Source organism: Sceloporus occidentalis, unplaced genomic scaffold (genome assembly GCF_023333645.1).
Source record: "Sceloporus occidentalis isolate IW3139 unplaced genomic scaffold, rSceOcc1.0.p SCAF_69, whole genome shotgun sequence".
NCBI lineage: Eukaryota > Metazoa > Chordata > Lepidosauria > Squamata > Phrynosomatidae > Sceloporus > Sceloporus occidentalis.
The window spans coordinates 3,811,896-3,839,380 of record NW_028317049.1 but is presented as its reverse complement, the minus strand read 5'-3'; the positions used below and the strand labels follow the sequence as shown (position 1 = coordinate 3,839,380).

The window sequence follows — 27,485 nt, the reverse complement described above, 5'->3', positions numbered from 1 at the left end:
TGGACAGGAGAGGGAATTCAAATGCAAATTCTGCAAAGATATATTCAGATATGTCAAGATTATCTTGAGGACTGCAGAGAAATACACCTATACTTACCCTGTACATAATTTAATAATAGTAATAATTTGTTTTATTTATATACCGCTATTCCAAAGATCATAGCGGTGAACAGCAAGTAAGCTAATTTGCAAGTAAGCTAATTTGCCCCAACAGTCTGGGTACTCATTTTAGCGACCTCCTCGGAAGGATGCAAGCCTGAGTCGAGCTTGGGCCCTTTTGCTGGTCTTGAACTCGCAACCTTGTGGTCTTGAGTGAATGGCTGCAGTACAGGCATTGAACCACTGCGCCACCAGGGCTCCTTCCCACTTCGCCACCAGGGCTCCTTCCCACTGCGCCACCAGGGCTCCTTCCCACTGCGCCACCAGGGCTCCTTCCCACTGCGCCACCAGGGCTCCTTCCCACTTCGCCACCAGGGCTCCTTCCCACTGCGCCACCAGGGCTCCTTCCCACTGCGCCACCAGGGCTCCTTCCCACTGCGCCACCAGGGCTCCTTCCCACTGCGCCACCAGGGCTCCTTCCCACTGCGCCACCAGGGCTCCTTCCCACTTGGCCACCAGGGCTCCTTCCCACTGCGCCACCAGGGCTCCTTCCCACTGCGCCACCAGGGCTCCTTCCCACTTGGCCACCAGGGCTCCTTCCCACTGCGCCACCAGGGCTCCTTCCCACTTCGCCACCAGGGCTCCTTCCCACTTGGCCACCAGGGCTCCTTCCCACTGCGCCACCAGGGCTCCTTCCCACTGCGCCACCAGGGCTCCTTCCCACTGCGCCACCAGGGCTCCTTCATGCAGCAATGTTCAGTTTGTCCCTCATACAGCCCTTCCTACCTTCCTATGTTTATATCAGTGTAGGTTCCTTAAACAAGCCAAACTCATTTTCACCAATACAGCTGAAGTAGGTTTGGGCTGTACATATAACCCCTGAAGTGTCTGGCTCTCCTATACTACAGATTAAGAGAATAAGACCAAAAGCAATCCGCCACACGACCAAGTGTTACTCGGTGGAATACTTTAATCTGAAGACGTCCAAACAGGTCATCATGAAAACCTGTTTATTGTTCTTATTTTTAAAGCTATGTTTTGGAAGAAGCAATGGCCTGTTACAGACAGCCAAAATAAAGCTGCTTCGAGTCACTTTGGAGGTATGGTATTTCAATGATGCATGAGTCCTAAGAGTCTGGAAGCTTCACCAAAGCTGCACTCCAGTCCTTAGGACTGGAGCATGGCTTTGGTGCAGCCTTTGGACTCTTAGGCCGCATGTATCATTGAAATACCATACCTCCAAAGTGACTCGAAGCAGCTTTATTTTGGCTGTCTGTAACAGGCCAATGTCTCTGATGACATATGACACGTTCTCCTCTACAGTCCATCTAAAAGGGGGTGATCGCTGTGTCCCTGTGAAAACTACTCAGTCCTCCAGAGGCTGCTGAACAGCAAATCCCACAATTCTTCATACATGATTGTGCCGCCTAGGGATGCTGGGAGTTGCAGTCCAACCACACCTGAAAGTTGGCCAAATTCCCACCCTCAGAAGAACTGGAGGATAAAACCTAAGGGAAGGCTGCAAACTATACTGAAATTCCAGCTATTTAGGGTCATGCAAAAGCCAGTAAAATGGTGTTTTCTGAAAAGCCAGCCATTGTGCAATTCCACAAGCCAAGGCTAAGGCCTGCTACAGACTGCCAAAATAAAGCTGCTTGGGGTCTCTTTGGAGGTATGCTATTTAAATTATGCATGCGTCCTAAGAGTCCGGGGGTTGCGCCAAAGCCACACTCCATTCCTAAGCACTGGAGTGCAGCTTCTGGATTCTTAGGGTGCATGCATCATTTAAACAGCATACCTCCAAAGAGACCTGAAGCAGCTTTATTTTGGCAGTCTGTAACAGGCCTAAGTGACAGAATTTATTACTCCAAATCCTAGCCCAGATACACATTATACAATCCCCTCGCAAGGTGTAAAGTGTCAATGGGGTTTTTAACTCAAGCCATCTAGCCCATTACTTAGGCCTGACACAGACAGGCCAAAATAAAGCTGCTTCGAGTCTCTTTGCAAGTACTATGGCCTGTTACAGACTGCCAAAATAAAGCTGCTTTGGGTCTCTTTGGAGGTATGCTGTTTAAATGATGCAAGCATCCTAAGAATCCGGAAGCTGCACCAAAGCTGCACTCTGGTGCTTAGGAATGGAGTGTGGCTTTGGCGCGAGCATCCTAAGAATCCAGAAGCTGCACCAAAGCTGCACTCCAGTGCTTAGGAATGGAGTGTGGCTTTGGCGCGACCTCCGAACTCTTAGGACCCATGCATCATTTAAATAGCATACCTCCAAAGAGACCTGAAGCAGTTTTATTTTGGCAGTCTGTAACAGGCCTATGCTGTTTAAATGACACATGCGTCCTAAGAGTCCAAAAGCCACACCAAAGCCGCGCTCCAGCCCTAAGGACTGGAGTGCAGCTTCCGGACTCTTAGGATGCATGCGTCATTGAAACACCATACCTCCAAAGTAACCTGAAGCAGCTTTATTTTGGCCTGTCTGTATAGGCCAGATGCAACATAGTTTTACTCCGCTGCCATAGTCTATTATCTACTAGTGTGGCACCAGAAAATTGGAGTTGCACATTTTTCTGTAATACTCTACCCTACTCAGGCATGAGAACAAGAAGATCTGGAAGGTAGGTAGAGCCTGGAAAAGGTGAGCTTGAGGGAGGTCTACTGTGTCATTACAGGAATAATGATAATAATAATATTTATTTATACCCTGCTCTTCAGCCAAGGTGCCAACTTTCTTTTGTAATACTAGGGGTCCATCATGACCAAAAGCAGTTAACAAGTAAATTCCAGTACCACTGTCACTTATAACAATTCTGAGGTCACTGGAGACTGAAGAGAGGGAGAATGAGGTTGTTCTGTCCTTTAGTAGACATGGGAGATGACTTTCCTGAATAGGTACCCAGCGGAACAAGCAAAGCACAAACCCGACTCCGTTTTCCATCGCAATTTCACCTAAAGCAAAGCAATTACACCTTAACTGATAGCACTTTATAGGCAATACAACCAACACAGATTAAACGTGACACTAGAAAACAAGGGACCCATACAGACAGGCCAAAATAAAGCTGCTTCGGGTCACTTTGGAGGTATACTGCCTGACCCTGCCTAGCTTCCAAGATGAGCCAAGATCTGGTGTCTTTAAGGTATTTAGGCGTAACCATTCTATTCTGCATGATTGTCATATACCGTATATACTCAACTATAAACTGACCTCATGTATAACTCGAGGGCAGGTTTTTGGGCCCAAATTATGGATTCTGACATGACCTATGGATAAGTCGAGGGTTAAACTGAGGGGCATGTAACAAAGGCCTGTTACAGACTGCCTAAATAAAGCTGCTTCGGGTCTCTTTGGAGGTATGCTATTTAAATGATGCATGGGTCCTAAGAGTCCGGAGGTCGCGCCAAAGCCACCCTCCATTCCTAAGCGCTGGAGTGCAGCTTTTGGTGCAGCTTCCGGACTCTTAGGACCCATGCATCATTTAAACAGCATACCTCCAAAGAGACCCGAAGCAGCTTTTTTTTGGCAGTCTGTAACAGGCCAATGAATCCAAAGGATGAAGCAAAGGAAAACAATGCCAAGGAACTGACTAAATTCCATCAGGCATAACTGTTTGTACTCCAACTAAAGGCTGGATGGATGAGAGAATAGAGGAAGGTCAGTGCCTCCAAGACAGATTATACTCTTGCCTTTCATTATGGGTTGGTTCCTAGTATGGTACTTACATCGACCTGTAGATAAGTCGACGCAGGTTTTTTCTAGACATATACATGAGTGTGTACAGTACTTTGGTCATAAGCAAGACAGCCAATAGCAAGGAGAAGTCTACATCCATAGTGTTCAACTATAAATACAGTATATAGGTGGTGACCCAGATAGCTCACCTTGTTGGTTTGCTAAAACTGGCAAATCGGCATCACTTTCTCCAAGAGGCAACATCTAGCGATCCCTATAGAGTCCCTGCATTAAGGCCTTCTGAAAGGGGACCAAGAACTAAATTGTCAGTGAGGATACGAGGAACAAAATGAGCCTCTCTTATGAGGCCATTTTTATCCACTTGGAGGGCTTGCTTTATTTGGCCCGATACACAGATCAACAGACCTGCGTTTCCTCTCTATCATTCCTATGACAAAACACTGTTTCATCACCCCGGGTGGAAGATTTCAGCCTTCTGAACTTAACATTGCCAGAGGCAAAGGTATTTTTCCCCCCCTGCACTGAAGCCTTGATGTCAGAGCCGCCAATTAGCATCCGTGAGTCATACCTTGATGGTGCTATGAGATGATTATCTTCCTCATTAACATGCAACCTGTACTTTGAAGACAAAAAAGTTACTCAGGTATAAAGCCTGCATCCGACTTCGGCGCAATACACTTCGACGCATTAATGCAATTCAATGCCCTTTCAAAGACAGAAGAAATTCATCAGGCGCTGATTTTTTTTTTACCTACAGGCTGAAACCTTGTACAACAGAAGCCTTTTTAGGGAACTATGGCCTGTTACAGACTGCCAAAATAAAGCTGCTTGGGGTCTCTTTGGAGGCATGCTATTTAAATGATGCATGGGTCCTAAGAGTCCGGAGGTCGCGCCAAAGCCACACTCCATTCCTAAGCGCTGGAGTGCAGCTTTGGTGCAGCTTCTGGATTCTTAGGATGCTCGCGCCAAAGCCACACTCCATTCCTAAGCGCTGGAGTGCAGCTTTTGGTGCAGCTTCTGGATTCTTAGGATGCTCGCGCCAAAGCCACACTCCATTCCTAAGCGCTGGAGTGCAGCTTTTGGTGCAGCTTCTGGATTCTTAGGATGCTCGCGCCAAAGCCACACTCCATTCCTAAGCGCTGGAGAGCAGCTTTTGGTGCAGCTTCTGGATTCTTAGGATGCTCGCGCCAAAGCCACACTCCATTCCTAAGCACTGGAGTGCAGCTTTGGTGCAGCTTCTGGATTCTTAGGATGCTCGCGCCAAAGCCACACTCCATTCCTAAGCGCTGGAGGGCAGCTTTGGTGCAGCTTCCGGATTCTTAGGATGCTCGCGCCAAAGCCACACTCCATTCCTAAGCACTGGAGAGCAGCTTTTGGTGCAGCTTCTGGATTCTTAGGATGCTCGCGCCAAAGCCACACTCCATTCCTAAGCACTGGAGAGCAGCTTTGGTGCAGCTTCCGGATTCTTAGGATGCTCGCGCCAAAGCCACACTCCATTCCTAAGCACTGGAGAGCAGCTTTTGGTGCAGCTTCTGGATTCTTAGGATGCTCGCGCCAAAGCCACACTCCATTCCTAAGCACTGGAGAGCAGCTTTGGTGCAGCTTCTGGATTCTTAGGATGCTTGCACCAAAGCCACACTCCATTCCTAAGCGCTGGAGAGCAGCTTTTGGTGCAGCTTCTGGATTCTTAGGATGCTCGCGCCAAAGCCACACTCCATTCCTAAGCACTGGAGAGCAGCTTTTGGTGCAGCTTCTGGATTCTTAGGATGCTCGCGCCAAAGCCACACTCCATTCCTAAGCACTGGAGAGCAGCTTTGGTGCAGCTTCCGGATCCTTAGGATGCTCACGCCAAAGCCACACTCCATTCCTAAGCGCTGGAGAGCAGCTTTTGGTGCAGCTTCTGGATTCTTAGGATGCTCGCGCCAAAGCCACACTCCATCCCTAAGCACTGGAGTGCAGCTTTGGTGCAGCTTCTGGATTCTTAGGATGCTCGCGCCAAAGCCACACTCCATTCCTAAGCACTGGAGAGCAGCTTTGGTGCAGCTTCCGGATTCTTAGGATGCTCGCGCCAAAGCCACACTCCATTCCTAAGCACTGGAGAGCAGCTTTTGGTGCAGCTTCTGGATTCTTAGGATGCTCGCGCCAAAGCCACACTCCATTCCTAAGCACTGGAGAGCAGCTTTGGTGCAGCTTCCGGATTCTTAGGATGCTCGCGCCAAAGCCACACTCCATTCCTAAGCACTGGAGAGCAGCTTTTGGTGCAGCTTCTGGATTCTTAGGATGCTCGCGCCAAAGCCACACTCCATTCCTAAGCACTGGAGAGCAGCTTTGGTGCAGCTTCTGGATTCTTAGGATGCTTGCACCAAAGCCACACTCCATTCCTAAGCGCTGGAGAGCAGCTTTTGGTGCAGCTTCTGGATTCTTAGGATGCTCGCGCCAAAGCCACACTCCATTCCTAAGCACTGGAGAGCAGCTTTTGGTGCAGCTTCTGGATTCTTAGGATGCTCACGCCAAAGCCACACTCCATTCCTAAGCACTGGAGAGCAGCTTTGGTGCAGCTTCCGGATCCTTAGGATGCTCACGCCAAAGCCACACTCCATTCCTAAGCGCTGGAGAGCAGCTTTTGGTGCAGCTTCTGGATTCTTAGGATGCTCGCGCCAAAGCCACACTCCATCCCTAAGCACTGGAGAACAGCTTTTGGTGCAGCTTCTGGATTCTTAGGGTGCATGCATCATTTAAACAGCATACCTCCAAAGAGACCCCAAGCAGCTTTATTTTGGCAGTCTGTAACAGGCCTATAAAGAGGCAAAATATTCCATCAATATACGTTTACGGTTTTAAATGGAGGACATGAAGACGTCTTGTATGTTGGTATTTTTAAAAATGATTTACCTGCAGCTGGGAGATACGAAGGGAAAAAAATATTAAATGTTCGTTGATGTTTGTTCTAGATTAACTCTACAAAGCAAGGATCAAGGGTATGTCTCAAACACATGCGCTAATGTTAGTCTTCTCTCACACAGATGCTTTGGATCACAATTCCCATCAGCCCCAACCAGCATAGCCGTGACAGGGTTGTAGTTTATAACATCCGGAGGGACCCAGGTTAGGAGAGGCTGCAACGGAGGCTATCTTCAATGGATGCAAGCTACAGGAAAAGAGATTCCACCTGAACATTAGGAGGAACCTCCTGTCAGTAAGGGCTGTTCGACAGTGGAATGCACTCCTTCCTCGGAAGGTGATAGAGTCTCCTTCCTTGGAGGTCTTTAAACAGAGGCTGGATGGCCATCTGTCAGGGATGCTTTGATTTGGATTTCCTGCATGGCAGGGGGTTGGACTGGATGGCCCTAGTGGTCTCTTCCAACTCTACGATTCTATGATTCAGTATCACACTGCAAAGATAATCCAGTTTGAGACCGCTTTAATTTTCCTGGCTCGCTGCTAGGGAATCCTGGGGAGTGCAGTTTGTTGTGGCACCAGAGTTATCTCTGACAAGAGAAGGCTAAATGTCTCACAAAACTACACTTCCCAGGATTCCCTAGCAGTGAGCCAGGGCAGTTAAAGCAGTCTCAAACTGGATTACTTCTGCAGTGTGTTTTGGAGCTATATTCGCTTTGTGATGGGGGCTGAAGGACTGCTGATGTTTGATAAAAGAACAGTTACGTTTTAAAGGTCACAATAATGAATCACCGATGTTCAGGCAATTCAACCTGTTGGAGCTTTTAAAGCAGGGGTGGGACTTCCAGATATTTCTTGCTGTCGTGCGGGTTCGAATCATTTCTAACCTAAGGCTGGGTTCGAATCATTTCTAACCTAAGGCAACCCTATCACCTTACGGACCCTAAGATGAACCTATCATGGGGTTTTCTTGGCAAGATTGGTTCAGAGGAGGTTTGCTACTGCGATCCTCCGAGGCTGAGAGCATATGACTTGCCTAAGGGTTTCCATGGCCGAGTGGGGATTCAGATTCTGGTCTCCAGAGACACAGTCCAAGGCTCAAAACATTTAGATCACACCGGACTGCAATTTCCATCATGCCTAGCCAGCCTAACCCATTCATTAGTCTAGGGCCTGTTACAGACTGCCCAAATAAAGCTGCTTGGGGTCTCTTTGGAGGTCTGCTATTTAAATGATGCATGAGTCCTAAGAGTCCGGAGGTTGCGCCAAAGCCACACTCCATTCCTAAGCACTGGAGTGCAGCTTTGGTGCAGCTTCTGGATTCTTAGGATGCTTGCGCCAAAGCCACACTCCATTCCTAAGCGCTGGAGTGCAGCTTTGGTGCAGCTTCTGGATTCTTAGGATGCTCGCGCCAAAGCCACACTCCATTCCTAAGCGCTGGAGTGCAGCTTTGGTGCAGCTTCCGGATTCTTAGGATGCATGCATCATTTAAACAGCATACCCCCAAAGAGACCCCAAGCAGCTTTATTTTGGCAGTGTGTAACAGGCCTAAGATATAGGCTGTAGGATCAGTACATAGAGAGATCGTGTAGCACCTTTGAGACTTCCTTTCTTTCAGTGAGTCTACAAGATGTCTCTACATACCAATCTATTAGCGTCGGAGTTGCTTATGGGGGGCATCGCAGTTCCCACTCCAGCCTTAAAGGCCAAGACTGAACCAAGCTGTTTTTACTCTAGCTCTAAAGAGGACCCACTCAGCCACAAATTGACAATGGAGTGCTGTATACACTCATGTGTAAAGTCTAGAAACGTTAGTCAAAAAACTGACCCCAAAAACCTAGGTCGACTTATCCACGGGTCAATGTAAATACTATACTTTAACTCTTGGGCCTGTTACAGACAGCCAAAATAAAGCTGCTTCGAGTCACAATGGAGGTATGGTGTTTCAATGATGCATGCGTCCTAAGAGTCCAGAAGCCACACCAAAGCCACACTGAAGGGCTAGAGCATGGCTTTGGCCGACTTCTGGACTCTTAGGACGCATGCATCATTGAAACACCATTACCTCCACTGTGACTCGAAGCAGCTTTATTTTGGCTGTCTGGAACAGGCCTTAGTAAAAAGGGAACCCTGGTGAAAGGCAAGAGTACAATCTGTCCTGGAAGCACTGCCCTTCCCTCTGCTCTCTCTTCCATCCAGACTTTAGTGTTACGCCTGCCATAATATTGTAGGTTCTTTGGCACTGTTTTCCTTTGCTTCATCGTTTCCATCCTTTGTTGCACGTCCCGACTTATCCAAGGGTCATATCAGTATCCATAACGCTGCCCCCAAAACCTGCCCTCGACTTATATAGTCGAGTATATATATATGGTAAAACCGCCGGCCAAATACTTCAGACTTGGCATACCGGCGCACAAAGACCAACCGCACCAAAAACTTTTAACGCTAGTTACCCACACTTTTGTTTTCGAGAGCGTGTCCTAAGTCGGCTTCCAAAAACCGGGCACTTAAGCAAGTGACTCATCTTTGTACTTGGAAGAGAGCGAGGTTTTCTTCCCCCTCTTTTAGAAGAGAAAACGCTGCAGTATGTTTGCCTCAGCTTTATGTTTTCAAAATTAGAATCATGCCTCCTCGTATTTTAAAAAACAGAAAACCCAAACAAGCAAATGACGCAGGCTTTTAATTTGCGGAAAGGGATCGTTTTACCTTCGGGAAAGAGAAGCATTGCAATCCGAATGCTTGTTCAAGCTAAACTAAGCTAAAATAAAGGAGGGAGGAGGAAGCCGCCTGGCATGCTGCATTCCTCCTGGAGATGAATGCTTCCAAGTGACTCAAGTTGCAAGCTATGTGGCAGCATTTTAACTACATTATACCCCCCCTAACCTCTTTAATAGGGACAGCTTTGACTTAGCAAATGGGTGAGGAAGTGAATAGGTTCCTAATCACCCAAATTATTTGTCTCGACGTTTTCTTAAGTCAACCAGTTCCAGCTAGTAACTCCATTAACACGCTCTTTGGCCTGCTACAGACTGCCAAAATAAAGCTGCTTCGGGACTCTTTGGAGGTATGCTATTTAAATGATGCATGGGTCCTAAGGGTCCGGAGGTTGTGCCAAAGCCACACTCCATTCCTAAGCACTGGAGTGTAGCTTTTGGTGCAGCTTCCGGATTCTTAGGATGCATGCATCATTTAAATAGCATACCTCCAAAGAGACCCCAAGCAGCATTATTTTGGCCATCTGTAACAGGCCTTTCTCTCCTTCAAAGCAACTTACTGTTTGATCCCTTATCCAGGTAAAGAGATTCCTGACCTATATGGCAATAAAAGGCCCTAGCCTGAAAATTAATACATTGTATGTCCTTAAGGCTTGTTCAAGCCAATTTAACTTCCAAGGAAGGAGTCGACGGATATATATATATGTGTGTGTGTGTGTGTTTTTCCAATGCAGTGAGTGGTGCGGTTTTTCTTCCCCGATGGGAGAATGACAAACATAAGGGGGTTATGTGACAGAATAGCAGAAAGAAAACCGCTCACAGGGAGAGATGGTCATAGTATTTCTTTTTATGGAAGGAAGCAGAACAAAAGAAAACCGGGTAAAGAAAATGATTTTTTTTTTGGGAATATGAGAGCAGAGCATCAGATGGCGCATGGAAACACATCTTTGGAAATGAAAAGAGGGAAAGACAAAGTGAATGAAACGGCAAGGACAGGGAAAATAAGATGCTGTGGCAACTGATAATAGACTACATGACTGCTAGTATGAGATCTGGCAAGGGGGAAAAAACACAGTCGAGTGCATTAAAATGATGGCAGAGGGAACAGAGGACCATAATGTAGGGATGGAAGGGAACAAAGCAGGACCCTGCATGCAAATAGGGCAATGAAAGAGCAGTATTTGCCCAAAGGAAAAGGCCACCTTGAGTCCCTATGTTGGGAGAAAGGCGGGATGTAAGAAAATTAAATAATTATAATTATAATATAAATAATTAATAATTAATAAAAATAATTAATAATAAATAATTTGCTAATAATAAATAATAAATAATTATAATTATAATTACAATACATGAAAGAATACATGAGTAAAGCAGACAGGTCAAAATGCTGCTACAGAAGGGGACAACCCTCGGCGGGAACATGCCGCCAGGCAGAGAAAAGAGCACCAAAGAATCCCCAAATCATTGTGTTGATCTGTTACAGAAAACCCCAGACAAGGTCCTGTTACCCTATTAAGACTAAGGGATAGTCCCAACAACAGGGATGTGTGGAAAGGAACGGCTGCGATTTAAAAAAACAAGGACCGTAAAAGAAACGGGGTGAAAAGAGGCACTTCCTACTCTATGATTCTACGCTCTCTACGACCAATTTGTTAACGAAAGGTAGCAAAATTAAGAAACCGGAGCATTGATCAATCGAGACAAAACGGTCCTAGAGATGGAGGGGAGGAAGCACGCAGAGAGGCGTCCCAAAGAAGCGAGGGAGGAAAGGAAAAACACAGCAGCGAATGAACTGCAGGGGGAGAGAAATCAGCACACAAGATGGAGAAGAGGCTGAAATGAGTGAAAGGCAGGGACAGCCTCGCTCTGCAGTGAAAGAGAGAGAGAGAGACGCAAATAACGTTGAATCCCCACCACAAACGTGGAGAGGGAAGAAAATGCAAAAGGTTGAGGGGGAAGAAAAGAGGAAAGGCTTCTTGGGAATGGACTGAACGTCTTAAACTGGAGGAGGAAGGATGAAACACGGTAGAAAACACTGGTGCTAGTGCCTCATCATCATCATCATCATCAAAGGTGCTATTGGGAAAGAGAAGAAAGCCCAGAAAAGGCCGGGCCTCTGGCAAATAAGTAAAACGATCCTAAAAACTGTGGTGAAGGAGAGAGAGAAACAACTGAAGAAGGCAGAATCAGACAAAGGAGGGGAATAGTGGGGAGGGCAGAAGGTGTATAAAGAGCAGGGTTTTATATCTTTTAAAAACACTTAAAGGGGGGGTTAGTTACAAATCCTAAAAACCGAGGGACGCTTGTTGAAGTCGGCGAGCGAAAATCCTAAAAGGCTGAGAGCAGTCAGTCGAAGCCCTAAAAAGCCTAAAGGAGTGAGTTAAAAGTCCTAAAAACTTTAGTTAAGCTTCCAAAAACCCACAAATCTTGGAGAAATCCTGAAAACCTAGAAGAGGGACGTCAAATCCTACAAAACGAAACCCAAACAGGGCCTATTGTTAAGAACGAAAGAGTGCTTACATACACACAGACACATATATATGTGTATATATACATATATGTACATACATAAACCGCTTAGGGAGTGCTCAAGTGCACTGATAAGTGGTATAGAAATGTACTATATACATACAGTGCTACCTCGGGTTACGAAATTAATTCGTTCCGTGGCGCCGTTCGTAACCCGATACATTTCGCAACCCGAAAAGGCGCTGGAAAGCTGCTGGAAAGCCGCTAGCCGCGCTTCTTATTTGAATTTCGCGCCGAAATTAATTTCGTAACCCGAAAAATCTTTCGTTACCCGGAACAGTTTTTTTAAATCTAACTTTTTCGTACCCCGGAAATTTCGTAACGCGGTCAATTCGTATCCCGGGGTACCACTGTACAAAATCACCCTTTCCCTGTGTCAACCAGATTAATCCTCCTAGTTCCCCCCCCCCCCAAAAAAAAAGGGGGAACTAAGAGAGACCTAAGCAATAAATCCCAAATTAGAAGTAGAAATCAAATGAATCCTCCCAGGATCATGTTCCAAAGGAGAGGCGGAGGGTGACCTAACGAAGAAAAGCAAAAAGGAAAAAGATTAGTGTATTAGTAAGAGTTACGGATCAAAGCGAATCCTCCCCGTTTTCCAAAGGGGAAGAGGGAGAGAAGACCCCAGCAAATAAGCAAGGAAGGAAAAGCATTAGGACTAACCATTGCTACAAGTCAGAGGAATCCTCCCCATTTTGTTTTCCAAAGGAGGGGAGAGAAAAGAGGCCTCACTGAGCTCCCCCCAAAATCTGAAAGGATTCATACTAATCAGAAGTAGAAACCAGATGAGGCTGAGATGGGAAGGGACTGAGGGAGGGATGGATAGAGAAGCCTAACACAATGAGAAAAGTATTAGGGTGAATTGCCAAGTCCGAGCCAGACGAACCCTCCTCCTTTTCCAAAGGAGCTGGGTGAAAAATGGAGGGAAGAGAAGAGGAGGGAAGAGAAGAGGGATCTATCCAACCCACCAAATCTCCAAAGTATTCATATTTGTTAGAGGTACAAATGGGATGAATCCTCCCCTGGTTTGGTTTTTCCAAAGGAGCTGGACGGAAAGGTGGGGAGGGCAGAGAGAGAGAAAGAAAGAAAGAAAGAAAGAAAGAAAGAAAGAAAGAAAGGAGAGAGACACCTAACATATAAGAAAATGAAGAGAAGTATTAACATGATTAGTTTCTTGTGTCTGTGTATCTGAGGTGCTCCTCCTATTTACATGGAAAGGAGAGGGAAGGAAGAAGAGAAAATAGAAAGAGAGAAAGAAAGAAAGAAAGGAAGGAAGGAAGGAGAGAGAGACACCTAACATATAAGAAAAGGAAAATGAAGAGAAGTATTAACATGATTAGTTTCTTGTGTCTGTGTATCTGAGGTGCTCCTCCTATTTACATGGAAAGGAGAGGGAAGGAAGAAGAGAAAATAGAAAGAGAAAGAAAGAAAGAAAGAAAGAAAGAAAGAAAGGAGAGAGACACCTAACATATAAGAAAAGGAAAATGAAGAGAAGTATTAACATGATTAGTTTCTTGTGTCTGTGTATCTGAGGTGCTCCTGCTATTTACATGGAAAGGAGAGGGAAGGAAGAAGAGAAAATAGAAAGAGAGAAAGAAAGAAAGAAAGAAAGAAAGAAAGGAGAGAGACACCTAACATATAAGGAAAATGAAGAGAAGTATTAACATGATTAGTTTCTTGTGTCTGTGTATCTGAGGTGCTCCTCCTATTTACGTGGAAAGGAGAGGGAAGGAAGAAGAGAAAATAGAAAGAGAGAGAGAAAGAAAGAAAGAAAGAAAGAAAGAAAGAAAGAAAGGAGAGAGACACCTAACATATAAGGAAAATGAAGAGAAGTATTAACATGATTAGTTTCTTGTGTCTGTGTATCTGAGGTGCTCCTCCTATTTACGTGGAAAGGAGAGGGAAGGAAGAAGAGAAAATAGAAAGAGAGAAAGAAAGAAAGAAAGAAAGAAAGAAAGTGCTCTATAGACGGCCTCCCACAGTGATGGAGGGAAGAAAGATGGAGAGGGAAGGAAAGAAAGAAAGAAAGGAGAGAGAGAGAGAGAGAAAAGAGAGGGGTTGGCCAGTTACTTTCTCCTCCTCTTCCTCCGTTATTCTCAATAGTAATGATGGGGGGGGGGGGGGTTTAAGAGAAAGAGAAGGGGGAAAAGGCAGCTTCATTCTTAATATTGAGAGATAGAGAGGCCTAGTTGGGTTGAAGGGAAAGCAGGCAGGACCTCCAGAAGAGGACTACAACACCCAGAATCCCCCAACCCCATTAGTCTGCCTTCCCCCTCAATAGTAATGATGGGGGGGGTTAAGAGAAAGAGAAGGGGGAAAAGGCAGCTTCATTCTTAATATTGAGAGATAGAGAGTTGAAGGGAAAGCAGGCAGGTCCTCCAGAAGAGGACTACAACACCCAGAATCCCCCAACCCCATTAGTCTGCCTTCCCCCTCAATAGTAATGATGGGGGGGGGGGTTAAGAGAAAGAGAAGGGGGAAAAGGCAGCTTCATTCTTAATATTGAGAGATAGAGGGTTGAAGGGAAAGCAGGCAGGTCCTCCAGAAGAGGACTACAACACCCAGAATCCCCCAACCCCATTAGTCTGCCTTCCCCCTCAATAGTAATGATGGGGGGGTTAGAAAGAGAAAGAGAAGAAAAAGCAGCTTAATTCTTAACGTTGAGAGATAGGGAGGCCTAGTTGAGTTGGGGGAAATAGCCAGGCAGGGGGCCCTGCAACCCCAAGGAGGACTACAACACCCAGAATCCCCTCCATTCCCATTATTCTATCTGCCCCCACAGTAATGATTGGGAGGCTAGAAAGCAAAAAGGAGCTTAGTTCTGAATATTGAGAGAGTCATGATGCGAAGGAGGGAAAGTGGCTTAATTCTTGATATCGAGAGATAAGGTTGGATCTGCAGGAGCCTCCACCCCAAAAGAAGAGGACTACAACACCCATAATCCCCACCCACTCCCATTATAGTAATGATGGGGGGGGGGGGTAGAAACAGAAAATAAAAAGGAGCTTAAGTGTTAATATTAGGAAATGGGGGAGACCTAGTTAAGTTGGGGAGGCTTTGAGGCAGGACTACAACACCCAGAATCCCCTCCACTCCCATTATCCCCCCCCTTTCTCTATAGTAATGATGGGGCGGTTAGGAAGAAAAGGGCTTAATTCTTAATATTGAGAGATGGGGATGAGGCCTAGTTAAGTTTGGGGGGGGGGGGGGCTTTGAGGCAGGACTACAACACCCAGAATCCTTTGCTCCAGTTATTCTCCTCTCCCCCCCCCCCCCAGTAATAATGATTTGGGATTCAGAAAGAAAAGGGTTAAGAAAAAAGGAGCTTAATCCTTAATATTGAGAGAGGAGGCCCAGTTGGATGGCAGGCAGCTAGGGTCCCGAAACCCACCCCAGAAGAGGACTACAACACCCAGCATCCCCTTCCACTCCTGTTATTCTTTTCCCTCCCCCAAAAATCAATGATGGGGAGGTTAGGGGAAAAAAAAAAGGAAGGGGAGAAAGGAGCTTAACTGGGAAAGAAAAAGGGATTCTTGATATTAGGAAGGAAGGCCTACTTTGTGGTTTGGGGGGCAAAGGGGATTCTGGGCGTTGCAGTCCTCTTCTGGGGGGAGCCCTGCCATCCAATCTAGGCCCCAAATCTCTCATTATTGAGAATTAACCTCCTTTTTCCTCTTTCCCCTTTTCTTTCTCAACCCCTCCTCCCAGAGAGGAATAACTGGAGTAGAGGATTCTGGGTGTTGTAGTCCTCTTCTGGGGGGAGTTGTTGCCATCCAATCTAGGCCCCAAATCTCTCAATATTAAGAATTAACCTCCTTTTTCCTCTTTCCCCTTTTCTTTCTCAACCCCCCTCCCAGAGAGGAATAACTGGAGTAGAGGATTCTGGGTGTTGTAGTTCCTTTTCTTGGGGGGGGTAGTCCTGCCATCCAACTAGGCCCCAAATCTCTCAATATTAAGAATTAACCTCTTTTATGTTTCCCTTCCTTTCTTCTCTGTGAGATGGAGAGGCCTAGTTAGCGAAGGGGATTCTGGGTGTTGTAGTCCTCCCCTTCCAACGCGATCCAATCTAGGCCTTTTTATCTGCAAATATGCAAACCATTAAACTTTTTCTTTGCCTTTTCAATCTTTACAATGAGGGGGGAAGAATGGGAGTGGAGGGGGATTATGGGTGTTGTAGTCCTCTCCTGCCATCCAACTAATCCTTCTCTCTCAACATTAAGAACCAAGCTCCTTTTTAACCCCTTTCTCCTCTGTATTAAGAAAGGCCTAGTTAGCGAAGGGGATTATGGGTGTTGTAGTCCTCTCCTGCCACCCAACTAGTCCTCCTCTCTCAACATTAAGAACCAAGCTCCTTTTAAACCCCTTTCTCCTCTGTATTAAGAAAGGCCTAGTTAGCGAAGGGGATTATGGGAGTTGTAGTCCTCTCCTGCCATCCAACTAATCCTTCTCTCTCAACATTAAGAACCAAGCTCCTTTTTAACCCCTTTCTCCTCTGTATTAAGAAAGGCCTAGTTAGCGAAGGGGATTATGGGTGTTGTAGTCCTCTCCTGCCACCCAACTAGTCCTCCTCTCTCAACATTAAGAACCAAGCTCCTTTTCAACCCCTTTCTCCTCTGTATTAAGAAAGGCCTAGTTAGCGAAGGGGATTATGGGAGTTGTAGTCCTCTCCTGCCATCCAACTAGTCCTCCTCTCTCAACATTAAGAACCAAGCTCCTTTTTTAACCCCTTTCTCCTCTGTATTAAGAAAGGCCTAGTTAGCGAAGGGGATTATGGGAGTTGTAGTCCTCTCCTGCCATCCAACTAGTCCTCCTCTCTCAACATTAAGAACCAAGCTCCTTTTTTAACCCCTTTCTCCTCTGTATTAAGAAAGGCCCAGTTAGCGAAGGGGATTATGGGAGTTGTAGTCCTCTCCTGCCATCCAACTAGTCCTCCTCTCCCAACATTAAGAACCAAGCTCCTTTTTTAACCCCTTTCTCCTCTGTATTAAGAAAGGCCTAGTTAGCGAAGGGGATTATGGGAGTTGTAGTCCTCTTCTTCTTCTAGGGAGGCCGCTTTCCTCCAAACAGGCCTCCCATTATTTCTCAATTTTAACCTCCTTTTTTCCTTTCTTCTCCTGCAGATTAGGAGGCCTAGTTAGTGGTGGATTCTGGGTATTGTAGTCCTCGGACCCTATAAATATAAACATAAACGTTATTTGTTCCAAACAACAACAACAAAAAAGCGCGGTTATCCATTTCATTTTATAATCCTTTTCCTCACCTGAAAGAGGAACGCGGTCCAATTGGCTTCCATTGCGGCGAATAAAGACAAAAAGGAGGAAATAAAGCCCCTTTTATGAGAAATATAATTATATATATAATATATATATATATAAATTGTGAAGATTAAAAAGATAAAAGATCAAAACCAGGCCTAGATGATTAAACCTCCTTCTCCTTCTCCTCCTCCTCGAAGGCCTGGATTTTGGAGGCTGTTTTTCTTCCCCTCCTTTCCCCGCTTATTCCCCCCGTTCTTCCTCGGCCTCCCCTTCCTCCTCCTCCGCCGGGGCCTGGCCGCTACATGGAGCCGACAACAAAGCCCCGAAAGGCGGCTGCTTTCTGGGCTCCTTCTATCGCGGAGGAGGAGGAGGAGGCTCAAACATGGCAGCGGAGGAGCTTCCGCTAAACCTCCCCGGCGCCCTCCATTTTCTAAACATAGGGCTGTTTGAACTAAGGCCACAAACACAAAACACGCAAAAGACGAAACGAATCCACACAAAACACGCGTTTCGGGGCTTGTTTCTTTATTAGGCGCCATTTCGTGAGGGAAAGCGAGAAGGGATGTGGTTCTTAAGGGAGGAAATGTGGGTCGGATGTAAAAGGGACATCCCCGCCGAGGTCTAAAATGGAACCGTCCCAAAAAAAGAGCTCAGGCTGGGGGAAAAAAAAATGAAGGGGGTTAAATACTGGAGACTTTATTTAAAATATATGTGTGTGTGTGTGTGTGTTTGTGTGTGTTGTTTGAAGGGTGAGAAGATGGAGGAGAGGCTGAAGGGCAGGGTTTATAGGGTCCTCCTTGACTAGGAGGTTAAAAATAGTAATGGAGTGAAAAGGAGAGGAGGGTTCCCTTCAGGGAAAAAGAAGAAATAAGGCCTCAGAAAAAAGGAGTAATCCTTCAATAATGCTCCAATAATTAGGATTTTTGTGTGTCACTTTGAATCCACATTCAGTTACAGAAAGCTAAAACCATAAGACTTGGGGAAGTCACACTCTCTCAGCCTCATTTTGGAAAGGAAATCCCCTCTTTGCTCTCCTCAGGAAAAAAAAGGAGTAATCCTTCAATAATGCTCCAATAATTAGGATTTTTTTTGTGTCACTTTGAATCCACATTCAGTTACAGAAAGCTAAAACCATAAGACTTGGGGAAGTCACACTCTCTCAGCCTCATTTTGGAAAGGAAATCTCCTCTTTGCTCTCCTCAGGAAAAAAAAAAGGAGTAAGCCTACAATAAGGAATCATCTATCAAAAATATGCTCCAATCATTAGGATTTTTGCTCTCCTCAGGGAAAAAAAAGGAGTAATCCTTCAATAATGCTCCAATAATTAGGATTTTTTTGTGTCACTTTGAATCCACATTCAGTTACAGAAAGCTAAAACCATAAGACTTGGGGAAGTCACACTCTCTCAGCCTCATTTCGGAAAGGAAATCCCCTCTTTGCTCTCCTCAGGGGAAAAAAAAAGGAGTAATCCTACAATAAGGAATCATCTATCAAAAATATGCTCCAATAATTAGGATTTTTGCTCTCCTCAGGAAAAAAAAGGAGTAATCCTTCAATAATGCTCCAATAATTAGGATTTTTTTGTGTCGCTTTGAATCCACATTCAGTTACAGAAAGCTAAAACCATAGACTTGGGGAAGTCACACTCTCTCAGCCTCATTTTGGAAAGGAAATCCCCTCTTTGCTCTCCTCGGGGGAAAAAAAGGAGTAATCGTACAATAAGGAATCATCTTTCAAAAATATGCTCCAATAATTAGGATTTTTTTGTGTCGCTTTGAATCCACATTCAGTTACAGAAAGCTAAAACCATAGACTTGGGGAAGTCACACTCTCTCAGCCTCATTTTGGAAAGGAAATCTCTTTGCTCTCCTCAGGGGAAAAAAAAAGGAGTAAGCCTACAATAAGGAATCATCTTTCAAAAATATGCTCCAATAATTAGGATTTTTTGTGTCACTTTGAATCTACATTCAGTCATGGAAAGCTAAAATAATAGATGGGCAAGTCACACTCTCTCAGCCTCATTTGTGAGATGAAAGAGTCTGGCGTGAAGGAAGAATTCCTCTCAGAAAAAGACCTGGAAGAAGGAATTTCCTTTCTTCTCCCTCAGAAAAGGATTAACCCTTCAATAAATATGCTCCAAAAATAAGTTTTGTGTCACTTTGAATCCACATTCAGCTATTGAAAGCTAAAACCAATAGACTTGGGGAAGCCACACTCTCTCAGTCTCATTTGAGAAAGGAAATCCCTTCTTCTCCCTCAGAAAAAGGAGTAATCCTTCAATAAAATAGGATTTTTTTGTGTCCCTTTGGATCCACATTCAGCCATGGAAAACTGAAGCCATAGCCTTGGGCAAATCACTCTCTCTCAGCCTCATTTGAAGGATAAAAGAGTTTGGAATGAAGGAGGAGTTCCTCTCAGAAAAGGGCCTGGAGGAAATAATTCCCTTTCTCTCTTTTTTAGTCCCTCAAGAAAAGGTGTAATCCTTCAATAAAATATGCTCCAAAAATTAGGATTTTTTTGTGTCACTTTGAATGTACATTCAGCCACGGATTTAGGGAAGTCACACTCTCTCAGCCTCATTCCCATTCTCCCCTTCTTAAGGAATAATCTTTGAAAAACAGGCTCAAAAATAGGATTTTTGGTGTCCCTTTGAATCCACACTCAGCCATGGAAAGCTAAACTAATAACCAATTAGGGAAAGTCTGTAGTGAATGAAGGAGGTATTCCTCTCAGAAAATGGAGCTGGATAAAGGAATTCACTATTTTCCCATTCACTCCCTTAGAAAAGGAGCAATCCTCCCAAAATATGCACTCTCTCTCTCTCTCTCTCTCTCTAGATAGATAGATAGATAATGAGGGTAGTATGTGTTTGTCATGTAACCTTGGGCAAGTCACACTCTCTCAGCCTCATTTGAGGGATAAAAGGGTCTGGAGTGAAGAAGGAATTCCTCTCAGAAAAAGGACCCGGAGGAAGGAATTTCCTTTCTTCTCCCTCAGAAAAGGAGTAATTCTTCAATAAATATGCTCAGAAATAAGATTTTTTTGGGTGTCCCTTTGGATCCACACTCAGACATGGAAAGTTAGATTCAGAGCCAATTGGGCAAGTCACACTCTCTCAGCCTCATTTGGGAAAAGAAATCCCTTCTTCTCCCTCTTTACTCCCTCAGAAAAGGAGTAATCCTTCAATAAATATGCTCAAAAATAGGATTTTTGTTTGTGTGTGTGTCCCTTTGAATGCATATTCAGCCATGGAAAGCTAAATCCATAGCCTTAGGCTCTCAGCCTCATTTGAGGGAGAAGAGCATGAAGTGAAGGAGGAATTCCTCTCAGAAAAAGACCTGGAAGAAGGAATTTCCTTTCTTCTCCCTCAGAAAAGGAGTAACCCTTAATAAATATGCTCCAAATTAGGATTTTTTGTGTGTCCCTTTGGATCCACACTCAGACATGGAAAGCTAAAGCCATAGCCTTGGACAAATCACTCTCTCTCAGCCTCATTTGAGGGATAAAAGAGTCTGGAGTAAAGGAGGAGTTCCTCTCAGGAAAGATCCTGGAGGAAAGAATTCCCTTTCTCCCTTTTTACTCCCTCAGAAAAAAGAGTAATCCTTCAACAAATATGCTCAAAAATAGGGTGGGTTTTTTTTTTTTTGTGTGTATGTGTGTCCCTTTGAATCCACACTTGAAATCTAAATAACCAATTAGGCAATTCACACTCTCTCAGCCTGGTTTGAGAGAGAAAAGGGTCTGAAGTGAAGGAAGAATTCCTCTCAGAAAAAGGACCTGGAGAAAGGAATTTCCTTTCTTCTCCCTCTTTATTCCCTCAGAAAAGGAGTAATCCTCCAAAATATGTTGAAAACTAGGATTGTTGTGTTCTTTTGAATCAACACTTAGTCATGGAAAGCTAAATCCATACCCTTGGGCAAGTCACACTCTCTCAGTGAAAGTCTTCCACTGTTGAACAGCTCTTACTGTCAGGAAGTTCTCTTTCCCTGTAGCTTGCATCCATTGCTCTAGATCCTAGTCTCTGGAGCAGCAGAAAACAAGCTTGCTCCCTCCTCAATATGACATCCCTTCAAGTATTTAAACAGGGCTATCATATCACCTCTTAACCTTCTCTTCTCCAGGCTAAACATCCCCAACTCCCTGAGTCGTTCCTCCATAGGGCATGGTTTCCAGACCCTTGACCATTTTAGTCGCCCTCCTTTCGACACCCTCTAGTTTCTCAATGTCCTTTTTTAATTGTGGTGCCCAGAACTGGACACAGTATTCCAGGTGGGGCCTTACTAAGGCAGAATAGAATGGCACTATTACTTCCCTTGATCTAGACACTATACTTCTATTGATGCAGCCTAAAATCACATTGGCCTTTTTAGCTGCCGCATAACACTGTTGTTTCGTGTTCAAGTTGTCGTCTACTTGGACTCCTAGATCCCTTTCACATGAATAAGTCTCCTTAAACCAGGTGTCCCACATCCTATATCTATGCATTTCGTTTTTTCTACCCAAGTGCAGTACCTTACATTTCTCCCTGTTGAATTTCATTTTGTTAGCTTTGGCCCAGCTTTCTAGTCTATTCAGGTCATTTTGAATTTTGATCCTGTCCTCTGGGGTATTAGCTACTACTCCTAATTTTGTGTCCTCTTCTAATATGATAAGTATGCCCCCAATTCTGTCATCCAAGTCAAGATGTTGAATAGCACTGGGCCCAGGACAGGCCTTTGTGGCACCCACTGGTCACTTCTCTCCAGGATGAAAAGGAGCCATTGCTGAGCACCTTTTGGGTTCGGCCGGTCAACCAATTACAAATCCATGTAACAGTTACTTTGTCTAGCCCACATTCTACAAGCTTGTTTGCAAGAATGTCATGGGGAACCTTGTCAAAGGCCGTTATGGCAACCCTCAAGTGAGCCTATCTCAGGGTTTTCCTGGCAAGATTTCTCCCCTGGTTTTGCCAGTGAGGCTGAGAGAGTGTGACTAGCTTAAGGCCTCCCAATACGATTCCACAGCGGAGTGGGGATTCGAACCCTTGTCTCCAGTCCAGTGCTCAAACCACTACACCACCCTCCAAGGAGAAGTTTTAAATAATGTTTTAAAAGTCTTCTTATGAAACCGCACAAGTCTAGGCATCTTTAAGTAAACACTGGAGCATAAGTTCAAGATGCTGATGCTTGTGCAGTTTCATAATAAGCCTTTTCGAAAAGCGAACTCGGTTTCGCCAAACAAATAGATTCCATCTCGACTCGTACTATTTAACATTTTGGATTTTAAGCACCATCATCCCCCTTTACAATATTTAACATTTTGGATTTTAAGCACCATCATCCCCCTTTACAATACCTTTGCAATACCCCTTTAAAAGCCTTTTCAGCAGCCTGCCTAAGGTGACAGAGGAAAGGCTTGTCATCCAATACTAAATGAACCTGGGAGTAAATCCAATTAACATGAATGAGACTTACTACTGAGTAAACATGGTAGGGTCGCTCGGCGGTGAGAACATCGCTCAAGATATCTGGTGCGCAGCTATTAATAAGCGCCTGCATTATTGGGCAATTATTTTGGCAACATTGGGACCTTTTAAATCTTATTCACAGAGTCAAAACTAGAGAGCCAGTCTGGTGCAGTGGTTTGAGTGTTGGACTGCGGCTCTGGAGACCAGGGTTCGAATCCCAGCTCACTGGGTGACTTTGGGCAAGTCACACTCTCTCAGCTGTAGGAGATGGCCATGACAAACCACCTCTGAACAAACCTTGCCAAGAAAACCCCATTATAACTTCATCTTAGGGTTGCCATAAGTCAGAAACTACTTGAAAGCACACATCAACAACAACTGCAGAAATGATCCATTTTGAGACCGCTCAATGCTAGGGAATCCTGGGAATTGTAGTTTAGTGTGGCACCAGAGCTCTCTGACAGAGAAGGCTCAATGTCTTCACAAACATTACAATTCCCAGAATTTCCTAGCGTTGAGCCAGGGCAGTTAAAGCGGTCTCAAACTGGATTATTTCTGCAGTGTGTTTTGGACCACAGTTACCATCATGCTTTATACATACTAGTAAAGCTCAATGCCTGGCGTATTCCGGAACAAGGAGTACAGCCGGCCATTTGCACCCTCCAATTCGGTATCCACGGATTTAAACCTCCACGGCCTGAAAAATATGGATCCACTGTCCATGGTGGCTCTAAAATATACCCACATGATGTTTCCAAAATAATGTATTAGGTCCTCGAAATGATGATTTTGGTCAATCAAAACCACACATTGCCTTAGGAAGGAAGTTGTCCATGACCACACAATCCAAGCCAAGATTACCGCCACTTTTTAACAGCCTAGAAATACAGGAAACCTGCCTGGGAAGACTGCATGTAACTATGCGGTTATTTGGTTTTATTTTTTAAACGTCTTTGTAATGCCTTTCTGGAAAAACTCAAGAGCGGTGGGCCCTGGGTATCCACTGGGGTTCTCTTTCACTATCTAGAGCTAACACTTTTGTATGATTCAAATCAAATAGTGCCACTCTGTTCCGCTTTGGTTAGGCCCCACCTGGAATACTGCACCCAGTTATCATCAAAAAGGATGTTGAGAAGCTAGAGCATGTCCAGAGGAGGGTGACCAAAATGATGAAGGAACTGGAAACCATGAGGAGAGACTTAGGGAGCTGGGTATGTTTAGCCTGGAGAACAGTCGGTTAAGGGATGTCATACTGAGGAGGGAGCAAGCTTGTTTTCTGCTGCTCCAGAGAACAGGACCCAGAACAATGGATGCAAGCTTCAGGAAGAGAGATTCCACCTCAACATTGAGAAGCTAGAGCATGTCCAGAGGAGGGTGACCAAAATGATGAAGGAACTGGAAACCATGAGGAGAGACTTAGGGAGCTGGGTATGTTTAGCCTGGAGAACAGTCGGTTAAGGGATGTCATACTGAGGAGGGAGCAAGCTTGTTTTCTGCTGCTCCAGAGAACAGGACCCAGAACAATGGATGCAAGCTTCAGGAAGAGAGATTCCACCTCAACATTGAGAAGCTAGAGCATGTCCAGAGGAGGGTGACCAAAATGATGAAGGAACTGGAAACCATGAGGAGAGACTTAGGGAGCTGGGTATGTTTAGCCTGGAGAACAGTCGGTTAAGGGATGTCATACTGAGGAGGGAGCAAGCTTGTTTTCTGCTGCTCCAGAGAACAGGACCCAGAACAATGGATGCAAGCTTCAGGAAGAGAGATTCCACCTCAACATTGAGAAGCTAGAGCATGTCCAGAGGAGGGTGACCAAAATGATGAAGGAACTGGAAACCATGAGGAGAGACTTAGGGAGCTGGGTATGTTTAGCCTGGAGAACAGTCGGTTAAGGGATGTCATATTGAGGAGGGAGCAAGCTTGTTTTCTGCTGCTCCAGAGAACAGGACCCAGAACAATGGATGCAAGCTTCAGGAAGAGAGATTCCACCTCAACATTGAGAAGCTAGAGCATGTCCAGAGGAGGGTGACCAAAATGATGAAGGAACTGGAAACCATGAGGAGAGACTTAGGGAGCTGGGTATGTTTAGCCTGGAGAACAGTCGGTTAAGGGATGTCATACTGAGGAGGGAGCAAGCTTGTTTTCTGCTGCTCCAGAGAACAGGACCCAGAACAATGGATGCAAGCTTCAGGAAGAGAGATTCCACCTCAACATTGAGAAGCTAGAGCATGTCCAGAGGAGGGTGACCAAAATGATGAAGGAACTGGAAACCATGAGGAGAGACTTAGGGAGCTGGGTATGTTTAGCCTGGAGAACAGTCGGTTAAGGGATGTCATACTGAGGAGGGAGCAAGCTTGTTTTCTGCTGCTCCAGAGAACAGGACCCAGAACAATGGATGCAAGCTTCAGGAAGAGAGATTCCACCTCAACATTGAGAAGCTAGAGCATGTCCAGAGGAGGGTGACCAAAATGATGAAGGAACTGGAAACCATGAGGAGAGACTTAGGGAGCTGGGTATGTTTAGCCTGGAGAACAGTCGGTTAAGGGATGTCATACTGAGGAGGGAGCAAGCTTGTTTTCTGCTGCTCCAGAGAACAGGACCCAGAACAATGGATGCAAGCTTCAGGAAGAGAGATTCCACCTCAACATTGAGAAGCTAGAGCATGTCCAGAGGAGGGTGACCAAAATGATGAAGGAACTGGAAACCATGAGGAGAGACTTAGGGAGCTGGGTATATTTAGCCAGGAGAACAGTCGGTTAAGGGATGTCATATTGAGGAGGGAGCAAGCTTGTTTTCTGCTGCTCCAGAGACTAGGACCCAGAACAATGGATGCAAGCTTCAGGAAGAGAGATTCCACCTCAACATTGAGAAGCTAGAGCATGTCCAGAGGAGGGTGACCAAAATGATGAAGGAACTGGAAACCATGAGGAGAGACTTAGGGAGCTGGGTATGTTTAGCCTGGAGAACAGTCGGTTAAGGGATGTCATACTGAGGAGGGAGCAAGCTTGTTTTCTGCTGCTCCAGAGAACAGGACCCAGAACAATGGATGCAAGCTTCAGGAAGAGAGATTCCACCTCAACATTAGGAAGAATTTACTTACAGTAAGAGATGTTCGACAGTGGAAGACACTCCCTCGGGGAGTGGTGGTCTCCTTCTTTGGAGGCTTGTAAACAGAGGCTGGATGGCCATGTGTTGGAGATGCATTGATTGTGAGTTCCTGCATGGCAGAGGTTGCACTGGATGGCCCTTTTTGAGGTATCTACCAACTCTATGATTCAGTGAAATATACTCAGGTTTTCTTAATGCCATACATGAGCTTGCTTTCTGACTTCTTATTTACAACTGCAAAGGGAAAAAGACATTTGCCCCAACTCCACTGAAGAGCACAAAAATACCTTCCAACTGTCTTGTGTTGGCAGGGAGAGTCCCAATTAATCCATTGCCATCCCACTTTTTCAGCTGCTTTAAAAACGTCCCAGTTTCTTGCTCCACTTCCCCCTTTGCACTCAGCTAAGAATCGCTGAAATGTCAAAACCAAGATTTGCCTTTATTGGAATATATATATATATATATATTTTCAAGCCATGGATGGTTGAATCCGTGGATGAAGAGTCTGTGGAGACAGGGGTCGAATGTATTTCCAAAATGCCCCCGTCCGTTTCTGAACTGAGGGAGACTGAGTGGAAGTTCCACTTAGACTTTCCTGGAAGCGTTCTCTAGGATCTACAGGAATCCATGTGGGTTTATTTCTGTGAAACACCTGTAGCTCAGGATCCTTAGAAGTACACAGATCTGCAGGCTGCCTTCCGTGACGGTTGGTTAATTCGCCGCGGCGTTTTTCTAGCCGGATCAATACGCCCTTAATATGCAGCTGCTAGCTTTTGAGTGGTAGCTGTCACTTTAATTGCGGTATGATCAGCTCTAATTGGTAGTTGATGAGTTGCACGCTGTGAAGTGGTTCCTTCTCCAATTTCTCCATATATCAGCTCCCGGTTACAGGCACAGGAACAGCTGAGACTACCCTTTGCTGGTCAGTTGGCAACCCCATTTTGTGGCCCACCGGCTGACCACATGTTTAGCAGGTGTGACTCCTTCCCCAAATTGTGATATTTCTATCCGTCCAGAAACTTTTAAAGGCAGAAGAATAAGGACAGGAACCTGAGTCCAGATGTGAGGGTTGTGCCAGATGTTGAACAGAAGCTCGCAACATTCCTTGCCATCACCTCTGCTGGGATACGAAGTTTGATGGCATCTGGATTCGAAACCTGCAGCTAGTACAAAATGCAGCAGCATGAATATATATGATGGAATATCATATACACAGCCTTATAGCACCTTTGAGACTCACTGAAAGAAAGAAGTTGGCAGCAGGAGCTTTCCTAGACTTCAGTCTACTTCCTTAGATGCATATATAGGGTCAGGTATGTGGAGAGATCTTGGAGCACCTTTGAGACTCACTGAAAGAAAGAAGTTGGCAGCAGGAGCTTTCCTAGACTTCAGTCTACTTCCTTAGATGCATATATAGGGTCAAGTATGTGGAGAGATCTTGGAGCACCTTTGAGACTCACTGAAAGAAAGAAGTTGGCAGCAGGAGCTTCCCTAGACTTCAGTCTACTTCCTTAGATGCATATATAGGGTCAAGTATATGGAGAGATCTTGTAGCACCTTTGAGACTCACTGAAAGAAAGAAGTTGGCAGCATGAGCTTCCCTAGACTTCAGTCTACTTCCTCAGATGCTTTTTTAGGAAGTAAACTGAAGCCTAGGAAAGCTCCTGCTGCCAACTTCTTTCTTTCAGTGAGTCTCTAAGGTGCTACAAAATCTCTCTACATACTGTTTC

General features: G+C 45.2%; 1 protein-coding gene across 3 annotated transcripts in view; it reads right to left on the bottom strand.

Moving 5' to 3' along the window:
- VEZF1 (vascular endothelial zinc finger 1) overlaps positions 1-17,607 on the bottom strand; it is a 45,829-nt gene extending 28,222 nt beyond the window's left edge. The window contains exon 1 of one of the 3 annotated variants that reach the window (XM_089494049.1): positions 17,204-17,607. In XM_089494049.1, coding sequence (XP_089350175.1) covers positions 17,204-17,236 — 33 coding nt within the window. In that variant the 5' untranslated portion in view covers positions 17,237-17,607. The remainder of the gene's footprint in view (positions 1-17,203) is intronic. The other 2 variants (XM_089494048.1, XM_089494046.1) reach the window with 2 other exon arrangements.
- Positions 17,608-27,485: the final 9,878 nt, after the last annotated feature.